Source organism: Apteryx mantelli, chromosome 8 (genome assembly GCF_036417845.1).
Source record: "Apteryx mantelli isolate bAptMan1 chromosome 8, bAptMan1.hap1, whole genome shotgun sequence".
Taxonomy (NCBI): domain Eukaryota; kingdom Metazoa; phylum Chordata; class Aves; order Apterygiformes; family Apterygidae; genus Apteryx; species Apteryx mantelli.
Window position 1 is genome coordinate 21826771 of NC_089985.1, and position 15138 is coordinate 21841908.

General features: G+C 36.1%; 1 protein-coding gene across 2 annotated transcripts in view; it reads left to right on the forward strand.

The window, feature by feature from the left end:
- DPYD (dihydropyrimidine dehydrogenase) overlaps window positions 1-15138 on the forward strand; it is a 382796-nt gene that overhangs the window by 171708 nt on the left and 195950 nt on the right. For both annotated transcript variants that reach the window (XM_067300877.1, XM_013961321.2), the window contains exons 9-11: window positions 7426-7533; window positions 10767-10936; window positions 12647-12857. In XM_067300877.1, the coding sequence (XP_067156978.1) occupies window positions 7426-7533; window positions 10767-10936; window positions 12647-12857 (489 nt within the window). The remainder of the gene's footprint in view (window positions 1-7425; window positions 7534-10766; window positions 10937-12646; window positions 12858-15138) is intronic.

Sequence of the window (15138 nt, forward strand, 5' to 3'; positions counted from 1 at the left end):
GAGACTACTAAATGCATTTTTGCTAGTGACCTTTTCAGATTTGTAGCCAGTTGTAATAAATGTTGCCAAGATGACATAAGAACGGTTTGCAGCAATATTCCACTTTATTTTTTTACAGCAGATGTTCTTCAGTTATTCTGTATTAGAATTTACAGAACTCTTATGTTCCACAAATCAAGATGCATAGCAAACTGTTTCAGTATTTTAAGTCTTGCAATAAACAATACTGGGCAGAACAGAACCCAGGGGGAAGGTAAGCAGACTTCTGCATTCATCCTTTGCTGTGATGAGGTTTACTTCATTGTAATCTTTCCGTTTCAGCACATCCTTTCAAAGGAACTTCCATTTAACTTACTGGCATCCTCAATTTGACTATTACTTTGAATATGGGCAACATTAAATATCACTTTCTAACCTGAGAAGAAATACTAGAATTGCCATCTGTTCCTTAATTTAGGAAGCTGTATATTTTTGTCCAACCTAATATCACTTCTTCAAGAGTGTCCTTTAAAGAATTATATTTTTAAAAAGCTTAGCAATACTGTATGCTTCAGTTCTGAGGTATGCAATTTAAGAGTGCTTTTAGAGGGTAAGTGCTCAGCTCTCACTGATAGTTAAGTCTTTGTTGCTTAATTGAATACCCAGATATTGAGGATTGCAAAATTACCACATTACTTCTTCAGATCTTTGCTTAATCATCCTGAAACACTTCAATGATTTTCACTAAAATACGTTACCTCAGTCATACTTCACTGTTATTCCAATAATACTCAAAGTGCAGGACCAGATCTCCTGTCTCAACAGTAATAGAATTACTAAGAAAACTAAGACTAGAAGTAGGCTGTGGAAGGTGCGCTAAAGCCTTGAAAAAAACTAGACTAATTATGATAAAACCGAATTAGGAGTGGACTTTATTTTTAGATTTGATGGGGCTAAAAAGTTATAATTTGCCTTTGGACATTTCACTCCACATGGATGTCAAGCTGATCTGATCATGGGATCACTAAATGCTATGAGGACAGACCATAACGCTGTAGGGTTTTGTAATTCAAGCTCAGACACAGAACATTGATTGCATGGTCATAATTCTAATTTCCATCACAAATATGACTCGATTCTAAATTCTGTCTGCTCTTCCCATTTGCAGTTTCTGATGCCTGGTTCCTGTGAAATTTTGGCCACATCTAAACAGGAATTGGACAATGGTCTTCAAAGAGAATTAGGATTATAAAAGCAGCTTTGGTTCTGGATGGTCTATCCAGCCACTTTTTTCCTGCTCTTTCAATGCCATTTGTTAGGAGTTTAGATCCTAGTATCTTGATCTAAATTAACAATAAAGTAAGGTCTGAGTCCAATGGACCATGTTACTTACAGGTTCAGCTAATTATTTGGACATTTCTAAAAAATACTGTGGTGTGTACGTTACCGTTCAACTTAGTATGCACTGCAGCAATTGTATATGGATCTTGATGATAGATGTGGAGGGCCTTCTTTCACATATATCGTACACAGTGTTCATTCTAACTCGAGGGTAAGAAAACACTAACCCAAGTGTCTTATAGTTCTTTTACTTTTCTCCCCATATATTTCTTTTTCTATAAGCAAAGCCCTTAGCCATCATTAGGGAATTACTCTTACAGACCTTGCAAGTATATCCTATTCCAAAATAAAGAAATCATTAATAAAAAACAGTAAAAAGGAGCAGTTATATTACAAAATAAATCTACCAGACTTACAAAGAAAACAAATTTGAAAGAGCCACCTGCTGTGGAGATGAGGCAGTAATCTCAACAGCAGGAAATAAAAAGGGAGAAGAGGAAAATACAAAAGCATAGACATTAAAAAAGTAATTAAAACACTTATCTCCGTTGACATACATAACAAACAAAAAAAAATCAACTACCTAGAAAACATATTCTATTGAACCTCACAACAGGAAGTAACAAAGCTGCCACCATAAAAAAAGCATTCTCCAGCAAAATGAGAGAGATCCTTTAAAAATATAAGCCTCAAAAGTATTTACTAATGTGTTAATCACTAATGGACTGACCTTGAGAGAAGCTGAGCACCTGCAGAGCATTTGCAACTTTACTGAGAGTTTCATCTTTCAGGATCAAACCTTTAAAAATGTACAGAGAGTAACTCTTTAGATACCAGTGGCTTTCTGTTCCATTTCTGGTGATTGTCATAACATGAATTGTAATGGTGTATTTAGTATAATCAGCTGTGTGGCACAGCTTAGGTACCGTGTCTTGGTAATGCATTTCAGTATAGTTCACCTCTAAAATGTTTAATATTGATCCATGGAAAACAATGTTATCAATATTGATATGAATAAATGTGACTTATAAACAAATAGGTAGAGAATATGCCACTGATTGCAAATAGTTTATATTACGTCTAGGGAAAACTGTAAATTTGACAGTTAAGAGAATATTGTTTCAATGTAATCTTTCAAGAAAATACTTTAATGTACTTAAAATTCATGGGCCAATTCATACAATTCATGGATTGTGTGACATAGAATAAAACTGCTTTATATACATAGATTTTGTTCTCCGTTTCCCCAGACTACAGACCAGACTTGTTGAAGAAGAACAGAGCATTCAAGAATATTAAAGGATGCTTATGTGCTTGGAATTTACAGTATGTTCTTTTTTTTCTGCCATGCACCTTTGTAGTCGTTCTCTGACCATATGCTGCCTGTATCCGTAAGTCTCTGGGCAAGTCAGAATGTTACCGGACAGTGTTACATATGAACTATTTTTATATGAAAACACAAGGAACAGGTTGAATAGCTCAGTGCATAAAAGGGCAGGGAGATGGTACAAAATAGGTACGTTAGCCTTTTCTGTTAATTCGAAAGGACACTTTCAGAAGGGAAATGATGGATTTAGAAATTTACTTTGGGACGGCAATTACATTAGTTCTATATTTATTTTATCACATTTTGAAGAAAAGAACAACAAAGATAAAACAAATATTATTAATAAATAGCTTATCAGACCATGACAATTCCTTTCTAAAATTCATATCAGTCTCTCTCCATCAGCCTTTCATGGTTCCTTTTCCCAAGGTGTATCTACATGGCTATGCACAACTTGCTATTTTTAGTCCTCAAACTGGCCAAAGGTGAGCTCCTGCTGGTACAGAACCTGTGAAGCTTCATTGTCAGGCTGTGTTCAAGCTTCCTATCCTGAATAACAGTCTGGGTCTCAGTTTGTCTGGGCTTGGCCTCACAAATGTTATTTCAGCTAACTTGCAGTGCCACCAGAGCAAATACACAGCTAATCATATGTTTCTTCTGCCCGCATCCAGGGTGTAATGTGATTCATACTTTTTTCTACTCATGCTCATTAGATTCCAGCAGTTCAAGGCTTTCCAGCTGGTCCTGGGATCTCCTGGTGTCGTCTTCCTCTGCAGATCTCTGTGACGTGGAGGCTGGGAAGGGTGGAACATGCTTAGTGAAGAGGAATCTTTGGATATTTATTTTTTCTGCCTAGCACAGTTTTTCCTGTAACTATGAGTTCTCAAAATCTTGTTCAACTCAGCAACATATGTGCAGGTTTTCACAGAGATGACAAGAGGTGGGAAGTCCTTCCCCACCCTCTACATCTCTAACTCATGCTCCAAATTTGTATGACATGAGAACATTTTTTAAAAAGTCACATAAATTTGTGATTAGGGAAAATAATATGATCTGTGAATGTTTGATATTAGTTTTGGTTTGCTAGTTCAAAAAAAGGAAGAAAAAAGATTTGCACAGCAAGTAAAAGCAATTTTCTCTGTTTTGTTTTGAATTCAATTTGGATAAATCTATAAATGTAATGTCATTTTGAAATAAAAAAGTTGAAAGATCCATTATAAAAATGTCAGAAAGAAGCGTTTCAGCTTTTTTAAGATATTATTTAATGTATTGCAATACAGATTGTTTTATCCAGCCTGAATTTGCATTTCTACTCCAAAATAAGGGTTGGTAAAAACAATTCAGCCAGGTCTCATCTTGATAACTCTGTACTCTCCTGTTAGTAACAGCTCTTCTGGAACTAGGAATACGAGGAGAGGTAATATCGCTTGAAGGATCCCAGCTCTTCTTTGCTTACCTCATCCAGTTTAAGTTTTTCCAAGATATGCTATTAATGGGATTAAAAATGAAGCAAACAAAACTTTTCAATGTTTGGATGTGGAGAAAAAAAAGAAAAATTTACAGTGCTTTAGCAAGTTTTCTCCCCTTAGGCTACTGTATATTTACACTTTAACTTGAGCTCCATTTTTTTGTCTGGAGATTTGTTTTCAGTCAGCTGCTACTGAAAACTACGTTTGACCCTTACCAAGGAACAGGGCTTATTTTGTATGTCAGTTATTAAGACTGGCTGAGAAGTTCATTTGAAACTGCAAATCTGCTCAAACATGTCAGACTTAAGTAATCCAAACAATGAGTTCAGGCTCAGAAGGCATTCCTGTTTCTGGGGAGAAGGGATTTGATCAAAACAGGAGAGACAGACATGCTGGGCCTCTACTCCCCCTTTCCAGGTCTGGGCAATAGTTACAGTAATAGCAGCAGCAATTTTTTTCCCCCCTTTTCAGACTTAGCTGATTGATGTGTTGACAAGCTTTGATTTATTTGGTGCAGCAACCAACTGGACTAGGTGCATTGCTTTGCAGCCCAATCCCTTACACTTGTATGCATCGCTCTTGTATATTGCTTTGTGTATCTATGACAGATTGACTCTAATCATTTAGTGATTCATTTTGATGTAGGCTACAAGTAAATGTAAAAGGAGACTGTAAGAGGACTCTCTTTAAATAAAGATGATGAACTTGATACTTCTGGTTAAGAAAATTAGCTTGCATAAGCATTATGTGAGAACAAAGAGTAAAAAGCCCTGACAGGGTGTACATGTTGTTATATATAAATATATGCATATGTATATATGTGTATATATATATATATATATATAAAAGGTATAAGAATGGGAGGTTACATACTATGTTTTCTAAAGCCACTATTATAGTGGCTAATGCCTTTGGAAGGTATATGATATGTTAGACTGGAGTGAGACACTGATGGTGACGCACAGGGTTATAGCCCACTGAGAGAAGGGGTTATGTGGATCAAGGGAAGGAAGGAAGGAAGAAGTGCTTTGCACTGAAAGAGAACGATGCTCATGGAGAGAGACCTGGAAGCATCTGGAGATGAAAGGCAGGGCCTAGCAAACTAGAGGGTCAGGAATAGCAATGAGATTGCTTTCTACACTGTACCTGACCCAGACTGCGACTGTCTAGGTTAGAGCTGAACTAGATCTGTCATGCAATCCATTATTTTCACGATATTTTTACTTTCTCTTTTCTTAGTAAATGCCATTTTCCTACAGCCCATGAGGCTTCCACGTATGGTTTAGAAATCAGTTCCTTTGGAAGCTTGTTCCCCAGCAGCAGCAGATAAAGGGATTGAAACTCCAAGAAATCCAGAGCTTTGGCTGTAGAAGGCCAGTGGCCTTGTAGCAGCCTGCTCCTTGCGTAGCTGGTTGCAGGGTCCATCAGAATGGCACTGGTAGAACTGCGTTTTTACGCTGTTGTTTACTGCCAGCAAAGGAAATAATTGTTATTACCAGGCCTTAGTATGGGTTAAATACATGAGACTTAGAATGATGGAAGATTGTTTCAGGATAAGAAATGCCAAATAAATAAATAAAAAAGCCTTTTAGATGGCTTGCAGGTGGATTTGGAGAAAAGAGAACCGACTAAAACTAACATGAGTGGAAAAGCTAGGGGAAAGACCTCATGTTTTCCTAGTCATTTTTTCTTGAGTGGCTCCTGGTTGTTTTGTACTAGTCTGTGAACACCCTCTTGCTAAAGGATTTCTTTAATTCATCTTTAAAGGGTATTTCTCTTGGATGGAGAAGGGTCTTAAAATAACTTCTGGGTCATTATTTTTATCTAAATTCTGTCTTTCATAGATGACGTCTTTTTTTAATCTTATTTCTTCTCTAAAACTGTTTGCTCTAAACTATATTTTTTCTCTGTAGCTGTTTTTTCTTCAAATGTTCCCTCTCCTGGGAGGTCGTTGACTGTTTATCAATATTTGATCTGTCTGTAAAGCATACTTCTGTAGGGTGTCTGTTTATTATGAAATAGTGTCTCTCTAAAGTGGATCTTATCAGTTCTTGATCTCTTTCTTGATCTGTCCTTGTCTGTCTGCCTCTTAGTTGCTCTGGTGGCTTTAAGACATACTCATGCTCTGCTTTTTAGTAAAAATAAATGCAATCATTAGCAGGGCAAATAATACACAGCAAGAGGGGATACATTATAATTTAGTACAACTTTACAACTTCCAGTGGATGCTTAGCAAAGAGCTTGAAACTATGCCAGATGTTTATAGGTATAAGAGAAAAATCCTTTGCATTTTCTTCAAATGTAAATATTGCAAAATTGGTTTTCCTGCAGTTTTCTGCAGAATAGTAGTATAAATAGCAGGAAATGCCACTTATATTGGCTCCCTCTTAGAGTTTTTTTGTGTGTTTTTATTTTTTTATCATAGCAGTCAGCCTAAACATTATTGGAATCAAAATATCCTTAATTCAACTCCTTTGATTTCAGTGGCTTTGAACTAGTGATGAATCTGACCCATGGACAGATACATTTGCAGTGTGTTGTCCAAATGTTCACACAGCAACGAGAAGATACTCTCTGGCAATTGGAAGATGTTCTTTACTACTTTCTTTGATTAAAAGATGTTTGTTGCTCTTATTGGTTGTGAAGCGTATCCCTGTCTGTGTCCTACTGCTTCTGCATAAGTGTGGGTTATTAATAGCTACAGATAAACGTCAGCCAATAAGGACCCCTTGCAGTTTTGAGAAAACAATCAAGAATGGACAAAAACGATGACATACAAATTTTCACAAGACAGAACTACAATGCTGTCATTTGTGCCCCACACCTTGTCAGTTAAGTTGATTAATATTGCTTCACTTGTGTTACCTGCAGACTACCTGTAATGGAAAAAAAAATCAAAACAAAAGGAACAGAAGCAATTCACAGCAATAAGAGTTAAATGTGTTTGAAGTTAATACAGTAAAAGTTTACCACTGTCTTGTCTTCCCCAGTAACTTCCCTGCTTCTGAACCCTGTGTATCCTGTTCTTTCTATCCCCTGCTCTTGCATTTGTTTTGGTATGACTTATCTACGTGCACAAGTTATCCAACAGTTTCAAGTGTCAGTACTATTAAAAGCGCACCAGTGATCTGCAGACTATAAGCATGAAGATGCAGTCATTTGTGATCTTCTTTTAGGAAGTTTCACACGTGAGGTTTTGTAAAACTGCTTGTATTGAGGAGGTTTCGAGAATGTGTATGTAATGTGAAATATATTTTTGTCATTGCAATTTCTCTTCTAGTTCTGATTGCTTAAAAATACCTATTTTAGGTTTGCCAGAACCAAACAGAGACAGTATATTCCAAGGACTGAGAATGGATCAAGGATTCTACACATCTAAAGACTTCCTACCTTTGGTAGCAATGGCAAGTAAACCAGGTGTGTGATGTGTTGTTGTAAAAGTAAGTCATTAGTGGTTCTTGATATGTCAAAATGCACAGCGGTCGTACAACAGCACATCGAATTATGAAACACCTCCCAAAATACAGGTGTTAGGCAGGATTTTTTCCTGGTGACCTGCAACCTAAGGAGAGTGGTCAGGATGGTCAATCACAGAGATTGTAAAGTGAATAAAGATACATTATATAAATATATAAACACGTGGCAGTTTATTACCCCGATAAGTACCTTTGTTATGTTGAGCTATATTCAAAAGGTGTCATAAGCTTCTTATTTGTGTAAATTATTATTGTGATATAAATAACACATAGTGAATATAAGGTGGTCTTGAAATGATCTGATATTGAAGAAGGTTTTGCCAACCTCTATAAGCAGCCGCTTTGTATGTTATAACTGATTTCACTTGTAGCATGTTTATCCTAAATCAGTCATGCTGCATGTTTTGCAGACACGTTTAAGGAAGCACTAGTCCCTTACCTAAAGAACTTCCAGTCTAAGGACTCAGGACAATGGTAATACACCAGGGGTTAATAAGACAACACTCAGTTCACAGGCATGAAATATAATCTTGTTTTTTGCTTTTATGTCTTTGTTTTGAGTGCAGAGGTGACTCATTTTGCTTCACAGGAAGTATAGCTGTTTTGGGTGGCCCTGAATGCGAGGTCGTGAGCCCCCACACAGATGCATCACATGGGGCTCCTGATTTTTACACCACACTCATTCACAGTCTAGATTTCCCAAAGTATTAATAAAATATAATTCAACGTACAGTTTTCTGGACATATATTCAGTGCAGTATGTGGTCCTGCACATGTGACCACATATTTAATCACACATGTACCTTTTTTGTCTACAGACTTGGATTTCTTTGGACTATTCAGAAACTTTAGCATCAAATAAGGCTGCCTGCTTTTTTAGTAGACTTTCTACAAACAGCATCTTAAAGAATTTATGTCTTATGGCAAATTAATTATTCTGCAAATAAAAGTAAAGTTGTTTACCGCCTTTTATATAAAATATTTAGGAAGGGAAATTCTATCCATTCTGCATCCCATCTGTCCCATCTTTCTGATGTTTTGATCTAATAGTTCTTTTTTGTCTGTTTTTGTGAGCTCAAAGGAATTGGGAGGAAAGGTCTTCTTGAAGAAAGAGATGTCTAAAAAGAAACAGATTGAGAATCTGCACAGTAAAACATTTGTTGGTTAACAAAAGACAAATAAATCCTCCAAAACAATCCCCCTTGTATGAGTTTGACTAAAAATACTTTATAGAATTCTGTACAAACATGTAGGACTCATGTACTTTGTTACCTGCCTGCATCCACATCTTTGAAAATGTTGCAAAGTAGCACTCCCTATTTGCCAGGATATATGATGGTATTTTATATATTAAGTCTACAAGGAAAAAATGAAGAACTGTGAAGAAATACCCTTTTCTGACTGACAGTAATAGATCTCTCTTCAATGTCAATGTTGCTGTTGTCTGTTAATTAGGTCTCTCTTATTTTCTTTAATTTTCCTAGTGTCTATCTGTAGCTGTAGCCACCTCTCACTATCTAAAGCATGGGATTTTAATGTAAAATATACTCATCCTATATTCTGATCTATCCTACTATGCCCTTAATGTTATGGTGACAGTTCTCTAAGTAATAGACTTATCCAAATATTCTGCCCACTTGTAAGATTCCACTGCTAAGTTTTGAATCTCACTTGTTAATATGCTTTCCTCCAAAAGCGGTTCCCCTTGCAAATATGTAAACACTAACTTATGAGTGTCCATGTTATCTTTAGGTTATGTTTCAAATTCTTAAATTTTGCTGTACCCTTCCAGCCCTGTGAAATTACTAGCAGAACTGAGACCTTAGCTGTCAGAGGACCCAAGAGCTAAGCAGGCTGTTGTGATTGATCTGTTTGAAAAGTTTCATAATGACACTCTGAGCTGCCATTCGCCTGCTGCACTTACTCATTTTCCATTGCTCAATATACAATTTTTGTGGAGGATTAAGTTCATTAAAAGTAAACTATAGAGAAAAGTTTAGAGAGAGCATACTTTAGAATAGAAGCCTATTGAGCAAACAGTAAATGTAATGCCATGTGCATATGGGAAAGTGATAGCATTGGCCATATATCAAGCATTTTACAAATGGAGAGAGGAACTGTGTAGTAGGATGTCCTTTCTCCCTCCATTTATATGTCTGAATTTAAGGCATTGTATCCTTGAATTAGATTGATACTGGGGTTTCTCTACAATTGTATTCAAAAATCTGCTACTGGTATAGCAGGATACTCAGAGTTCCAGTGCAGTGATTATATGGTCAGCTTAACCCCTCATGACTGAAATTATTGGAGGCTCATTGAGAACACAGCTTTATAGTGTTTATGGTATCATTTTTTAAATTGCAATAATTTGCCTAATCAACAGTTGTGTTTAAACTGATGATGAAGTGCAATCAAGTACATGCAGTACACATAGTTCAGTTTTACTTAAGAATTTCTTGTATAAGTGAATCATCAAATAGAGGCTGTGGATAACTAATATGTAACATCATCATTCTCTCGATGTAACTTTTTGCAAACAGTTTGTAGAAAACTACTATAGATTAAACATTTTCTCCCAGTGGATGATCCAGGAATTACTGTAATAATATTCTTTCTGCATCATATTCAGCTGTTACAGAGAATAGCTTTTGAGAACCATGTCTTAATCGGAATAATGTCAATGCCCTGTAGAGAAGTGTGGCTAAGGAACCAAGTTTGAGAAACTATTATACAAAGCTTTCAGCATCTCAAAAGTTGTTTGTTTTTTTTAACAGAAATACAAAATATTATTCTTTATGCTCTATTAAAATATGTGTGTTTTTTTTAACTGGGAGAGAAATGAATGAGAGAGGTTTAATTTTTGAATAAAAAGATGTTACAATACTAATTTCAACCTAACAGGACCTGCCGTCTTACAAATGTGTTGTAGTTTGTATCCTTCCCAGAGAGAAAGGTGCTGCTTCTTAACGATACTATGAAATTATGTATATGAGTGTGTCTTAAAAATGGGAATAAAACTGTCTTTCAGTGAAGCAGAATAATTTGATAGTGACACTGCATGCTCAGAAACTGTAAGATGTAATTTTACACTGCTTTGTGTACAAGTATCTTTTGAGTTGTCATGCAGGAAATCGTTTCTCTTCTTGAAAATGGAGTTTTCCTTTCTTCTTTCAGGGATGTGTGCCTGTCACTCCCCATTGCCATCAATTCATGGAACTGTGATTGTACTTGGGGCAGGAGACACGGCTTTTGACTGTGCAACATCTGCCTTACGCTGTGGAGCTCACCGTGTATTTGTGGTATTCAGAAAGGGATTCACTAATATCAGAGCTGTCCCAGAAGAGGTAAAATTGAATAATAGCATTTATGAGAATAAATATTGATTATTATTATTATTGTTATTTCTGTAGGGCTGAAAAGTGTGCTCTATAGGTACTTAAAAGATATCTACTAAAAGGTTTTTTTTATAAAACTGATCTTAAAATATGTAAATGCTTATTAAAGAGGTGAGGGTCACTTTTATCTCTGTATAAATCATTTTTCTCTACTGTACATGTGCCATTCCTTGTGAAGTCAGAGCGATGCACTTGCATGCAGGGGGTTAGAATTTCTTATAAATTAGAAAATATGATAAAATTCTTAAGCTCTTGGAAGAACTCCAGAAATCAAACATCTCCAAACTGAAGCAGCCATATGAGTTTTGTACGTGACTCTTCAGGTCATATTTAGGTCCTAGAATGGTATCTTCTGGCTACTGTCTAATGAATGTCAGTGATCCTATCATTGCCTTGGGAATCTCTAAAATTTTTAAGGAAATTACTTACAGTGATTTTGGTTTTGAATCACTGCCAGTGGCAATGAAGCAATGCCATCCATCACAGATTTCAGTGTTTGATTTGATTTTTGGTTTGTCTTTGCACTTTGGCATTTATCAGTACATCTGCACATTTTGAAACTGATTTAACCTTTTCAATGTATCTGTATTATTACAGGAGGAGTGTTTTTCAGGTTTTTTTTCTCATTTTGGTGGTCTTTTTCCATTGTAATTTATTTGGTGCATACATTACACTCTTGTGTAATTTACAGTAATGGGACATTTAATGCATCTTCATCATGGGACTGATGGGAATTTAGTTATCTGTTTTCAAGAAGGTGGATATCTTGGAGATCTTACACAAGGGGAATGGAAAAACTTAAAAAGGAACAGAAGGTCTCTTGATGCATAATTTACTTTAGTTTCTCTTGCCCTTCAGAATGCTAGACACAAATGATGAGGTTATGGAAGCCATTGCAATGAAGAGGCTTGCATGCTTTTCAGATTCTTGCTAATCAAGAATCAGTTGTTGCTGTGTACCCAAATCTTTGTTAGCAGCCTGTGTCAGTTCCTACAAGTCATTGATGCGCACCTACTTACCAGATCACACAATGGCCTTAAAAGCTGTAAAATCAAAATATCTTGAACTAGTAATGGCCACACAAGAACAATGTCAGCTAGGATATTACATGTACAGAAACAGTATTTGTCACATAAACATACACAAACAAATCCTGAAGACTTTGCTCCAACAAAATGCTTCTTGATTTCAGCAGGAGTTTTACCACAGCAGAGATTCAGAAAATCTTAAGTCTGCATTGTCACTCGGAAGACTGTTTTTAACACATGGTATTCAATATATGATAACAAACCCATCTTAAAATCGTGAGGAACATGAATCTGGTCATGTGCTTAATTATTACTGGGCTGCTTTAAAAAGACAAAGATAGTTACATAAGGTAACTCTTTTGCCCTCAAAGGAGTTATATGCATTCAAAGTAACAGGGAATGATAAGAAAAAATATATCAGAAAAATATTTCCATTGTAAATCTACTTAGTGTCCCTGTCTAGAAGTGATTGATTCAACAGCACTGGAGGCTCTGAAATTGGTATTAAGATGACTATCTGTATACCATAGGCATGCCTTCTACTAAATAAGAATGTATGGTAGCATCATGAGTCAAAACTCGTCATGAAAACAGAACAATATTTCAGTTTTTTATTACTTTTACTCTACAGGTGGAACTTGCAAAAGAAGAAAAGTGTGAATTTCTGCCTTTCCTCTCCCCTCAAAAAGTGGTACTTAGAGGTGAACAAATTGTTGCTATGGAGTTTGTTCGAACTGAACAAGACAAAAATGGAAATTGGAAAGAAGATGTGGATCAGGTTGTCCGTCTGAAAGCTGATGTGGTGATCAGTGCCTTTGGTTCAGTTTTAAGTGACACTAAAGGTAATGCTGACTAGTGCATTCTGAAACTGCTGATTTTTATTTTAGTTGCAGCCATTTCCAGCTTGGAGACCTAAATACTTTATTTTAAAATTGTCAAGGGAAAAATACTTGCTTAACTTTCCTAAGAGTTGCCTTTAGACATATGTGTATAAAGGAATTTCTTAATGTGCAAAAACTATTAGTTATCTGAAGTTAGTATCAAATTATTTGTTGTCCAGCTTCAGGCTTCTGAAGTTTTTTAGTGACCCAGTTTTTAGGAAGTGTACAACTGCTTTTCGAGAAGTCCCTTTAAGCTCTTTCAGCATCAAGGAGAATCTGAAATCCCAAGTGACAATTTTCTATTTAAAACTTGATTGTAAAAGATGTTCAGCTGTTGTACCATTTTTCTTTTTGCCAACATCTTACAAACACTTATTCCTCCTAAATAACATTGCTATTGAATTAATTAATGTACTGTATTTCACCTGCCAGAGCAGGTTACTCTCCACAGATGCGTAATGTGGCATCACTAGTTACTGAACAAGTCCCTGTCATAGCATGTAAAGCACATGCCATGACGCTAGGGAAACCCCATAATCAGGCTGGAGAGTTGACATCTCAAAAACATGCCAGGATCTGCAGGACTGGAGTGTGTCAGCTTCACTGATTATTACTAAACAAAGATGAAAAGTAAATAAATTCTGTCAAGGATAAGAGTAAACAAAGATTACAACGTTTAGAAACAAGGCTACAAAAACAACAGCAAAAAAACTAACAAAACATGTTAGTTACTAAAAAACAAAAAACAAAACTAACAAAACATCCTCAGGTTCTCCCCCAGTCAGGTAGTAGGCTGAGGGGCAATTCCTGCATTTTGACGGTTTTGTGAAATGAGTCTTTAAGAGGTTGCACAGCTTGTGACTGTTAGTCTTATTCACAGAAATTTCTTTGTCCTTTGGGTATACCTTTTAAAGCAAAACTAAGGGTCTGATTTACAAAGCAACGCTGTTTTCTGTTTCTCACCATATAGAGAAGGAACCCAGATTAAAGGTGTAGTTGCTTGGTATATATCTTGTTTTCCTCAGTGCAAATGGGATATCAAAGAATGATCCTAGGGATTTATTCTAGGCTCACTAATTAACTTTAGAGAAACTCATTATACTACAACTTTAATCTAAACTGTGAAATCTTTTTTTGCCTATTGAATTAAGCAAGAATTAAGACAGAATCATTGTTCTGGTTTAGCTGATCTGGATATCATTAATTTTTTATACGTACGCAGGAGGACTGTGGCTTCTATTCTATATACAGCATTTGTTCAATTCACCTGTGCTTGTCTCACCCTGTCTCATTATTTATTGTACTTTACAAGCTTTGGCCTTAAAAACTAACAGTTACATTGTTCTATAGTAAAGATACAGAAATTGGCACATAGACAGCATTTCAGAGACCTACCGAAGTTTACAGATGTAACGGAAAGAAAACTTAAGAATGTGAGTACAGCTAAGAACATGAGGAGAACTGAGCAGAGTTCAGTCTGTGTTCTCCCCCTCTGACACTAGGTTAGATTTAAAGAGTTTGGACACATACATCAAAGGTATTTGAAAGTAAAAACCACTGACTCAGCAGAAGGCAAATTAACTTAAATTAAATAGATCCTCAGTCTGGAGATGCTCATCAAGGTTAGGTTCGGAAAGCCTTAGTGATCAATGTGCTTTTCTCTCCAGGGCACAGTCATGCTAACCAATTGTCCCATGACACGTTGCTGTGGTTCTTTGGGCATAAATGTCCTGATTCAGGACCTGGCAGGTAATATATACCTCCCACTTCTCAGAATGCAGAGGTCATGTGTAAATTTGGTAATCAGACACTGTTTCTGCCAGTGCAAAGGGAATTTCAGAAATTCATAACATAACGTGGCTTTGTGAATCTTTTAAGTCAAGGAAAATAATAAATCCATAATAATCTAAGCAGAATCTAGTAGAGTTTGTGGACATATATCAGGCACATATAAAATGTGTGACTTCTTACAGCTGCCTTTTCTGTACATGTTTTTTTAATGAAGTCAAGGAAATATATTTTCTAATACTTTCTATAAGTTTCTGACTTAACAAAAAGATAAAACATTATTAATGGAGATAAATTATAGGTCCCACTGAAGAATTTTAGAATAGCAGAGTTGTCTGTAATCTGAATGAGCTGCTCAGTACTTCCTGTTCACCAATCCCATTTTTTATGAAGTTTAGCCATCAGACAGCCATGAGAATAGTCTAAACTCTCTACTACAGTAAAGAAGAAGGAT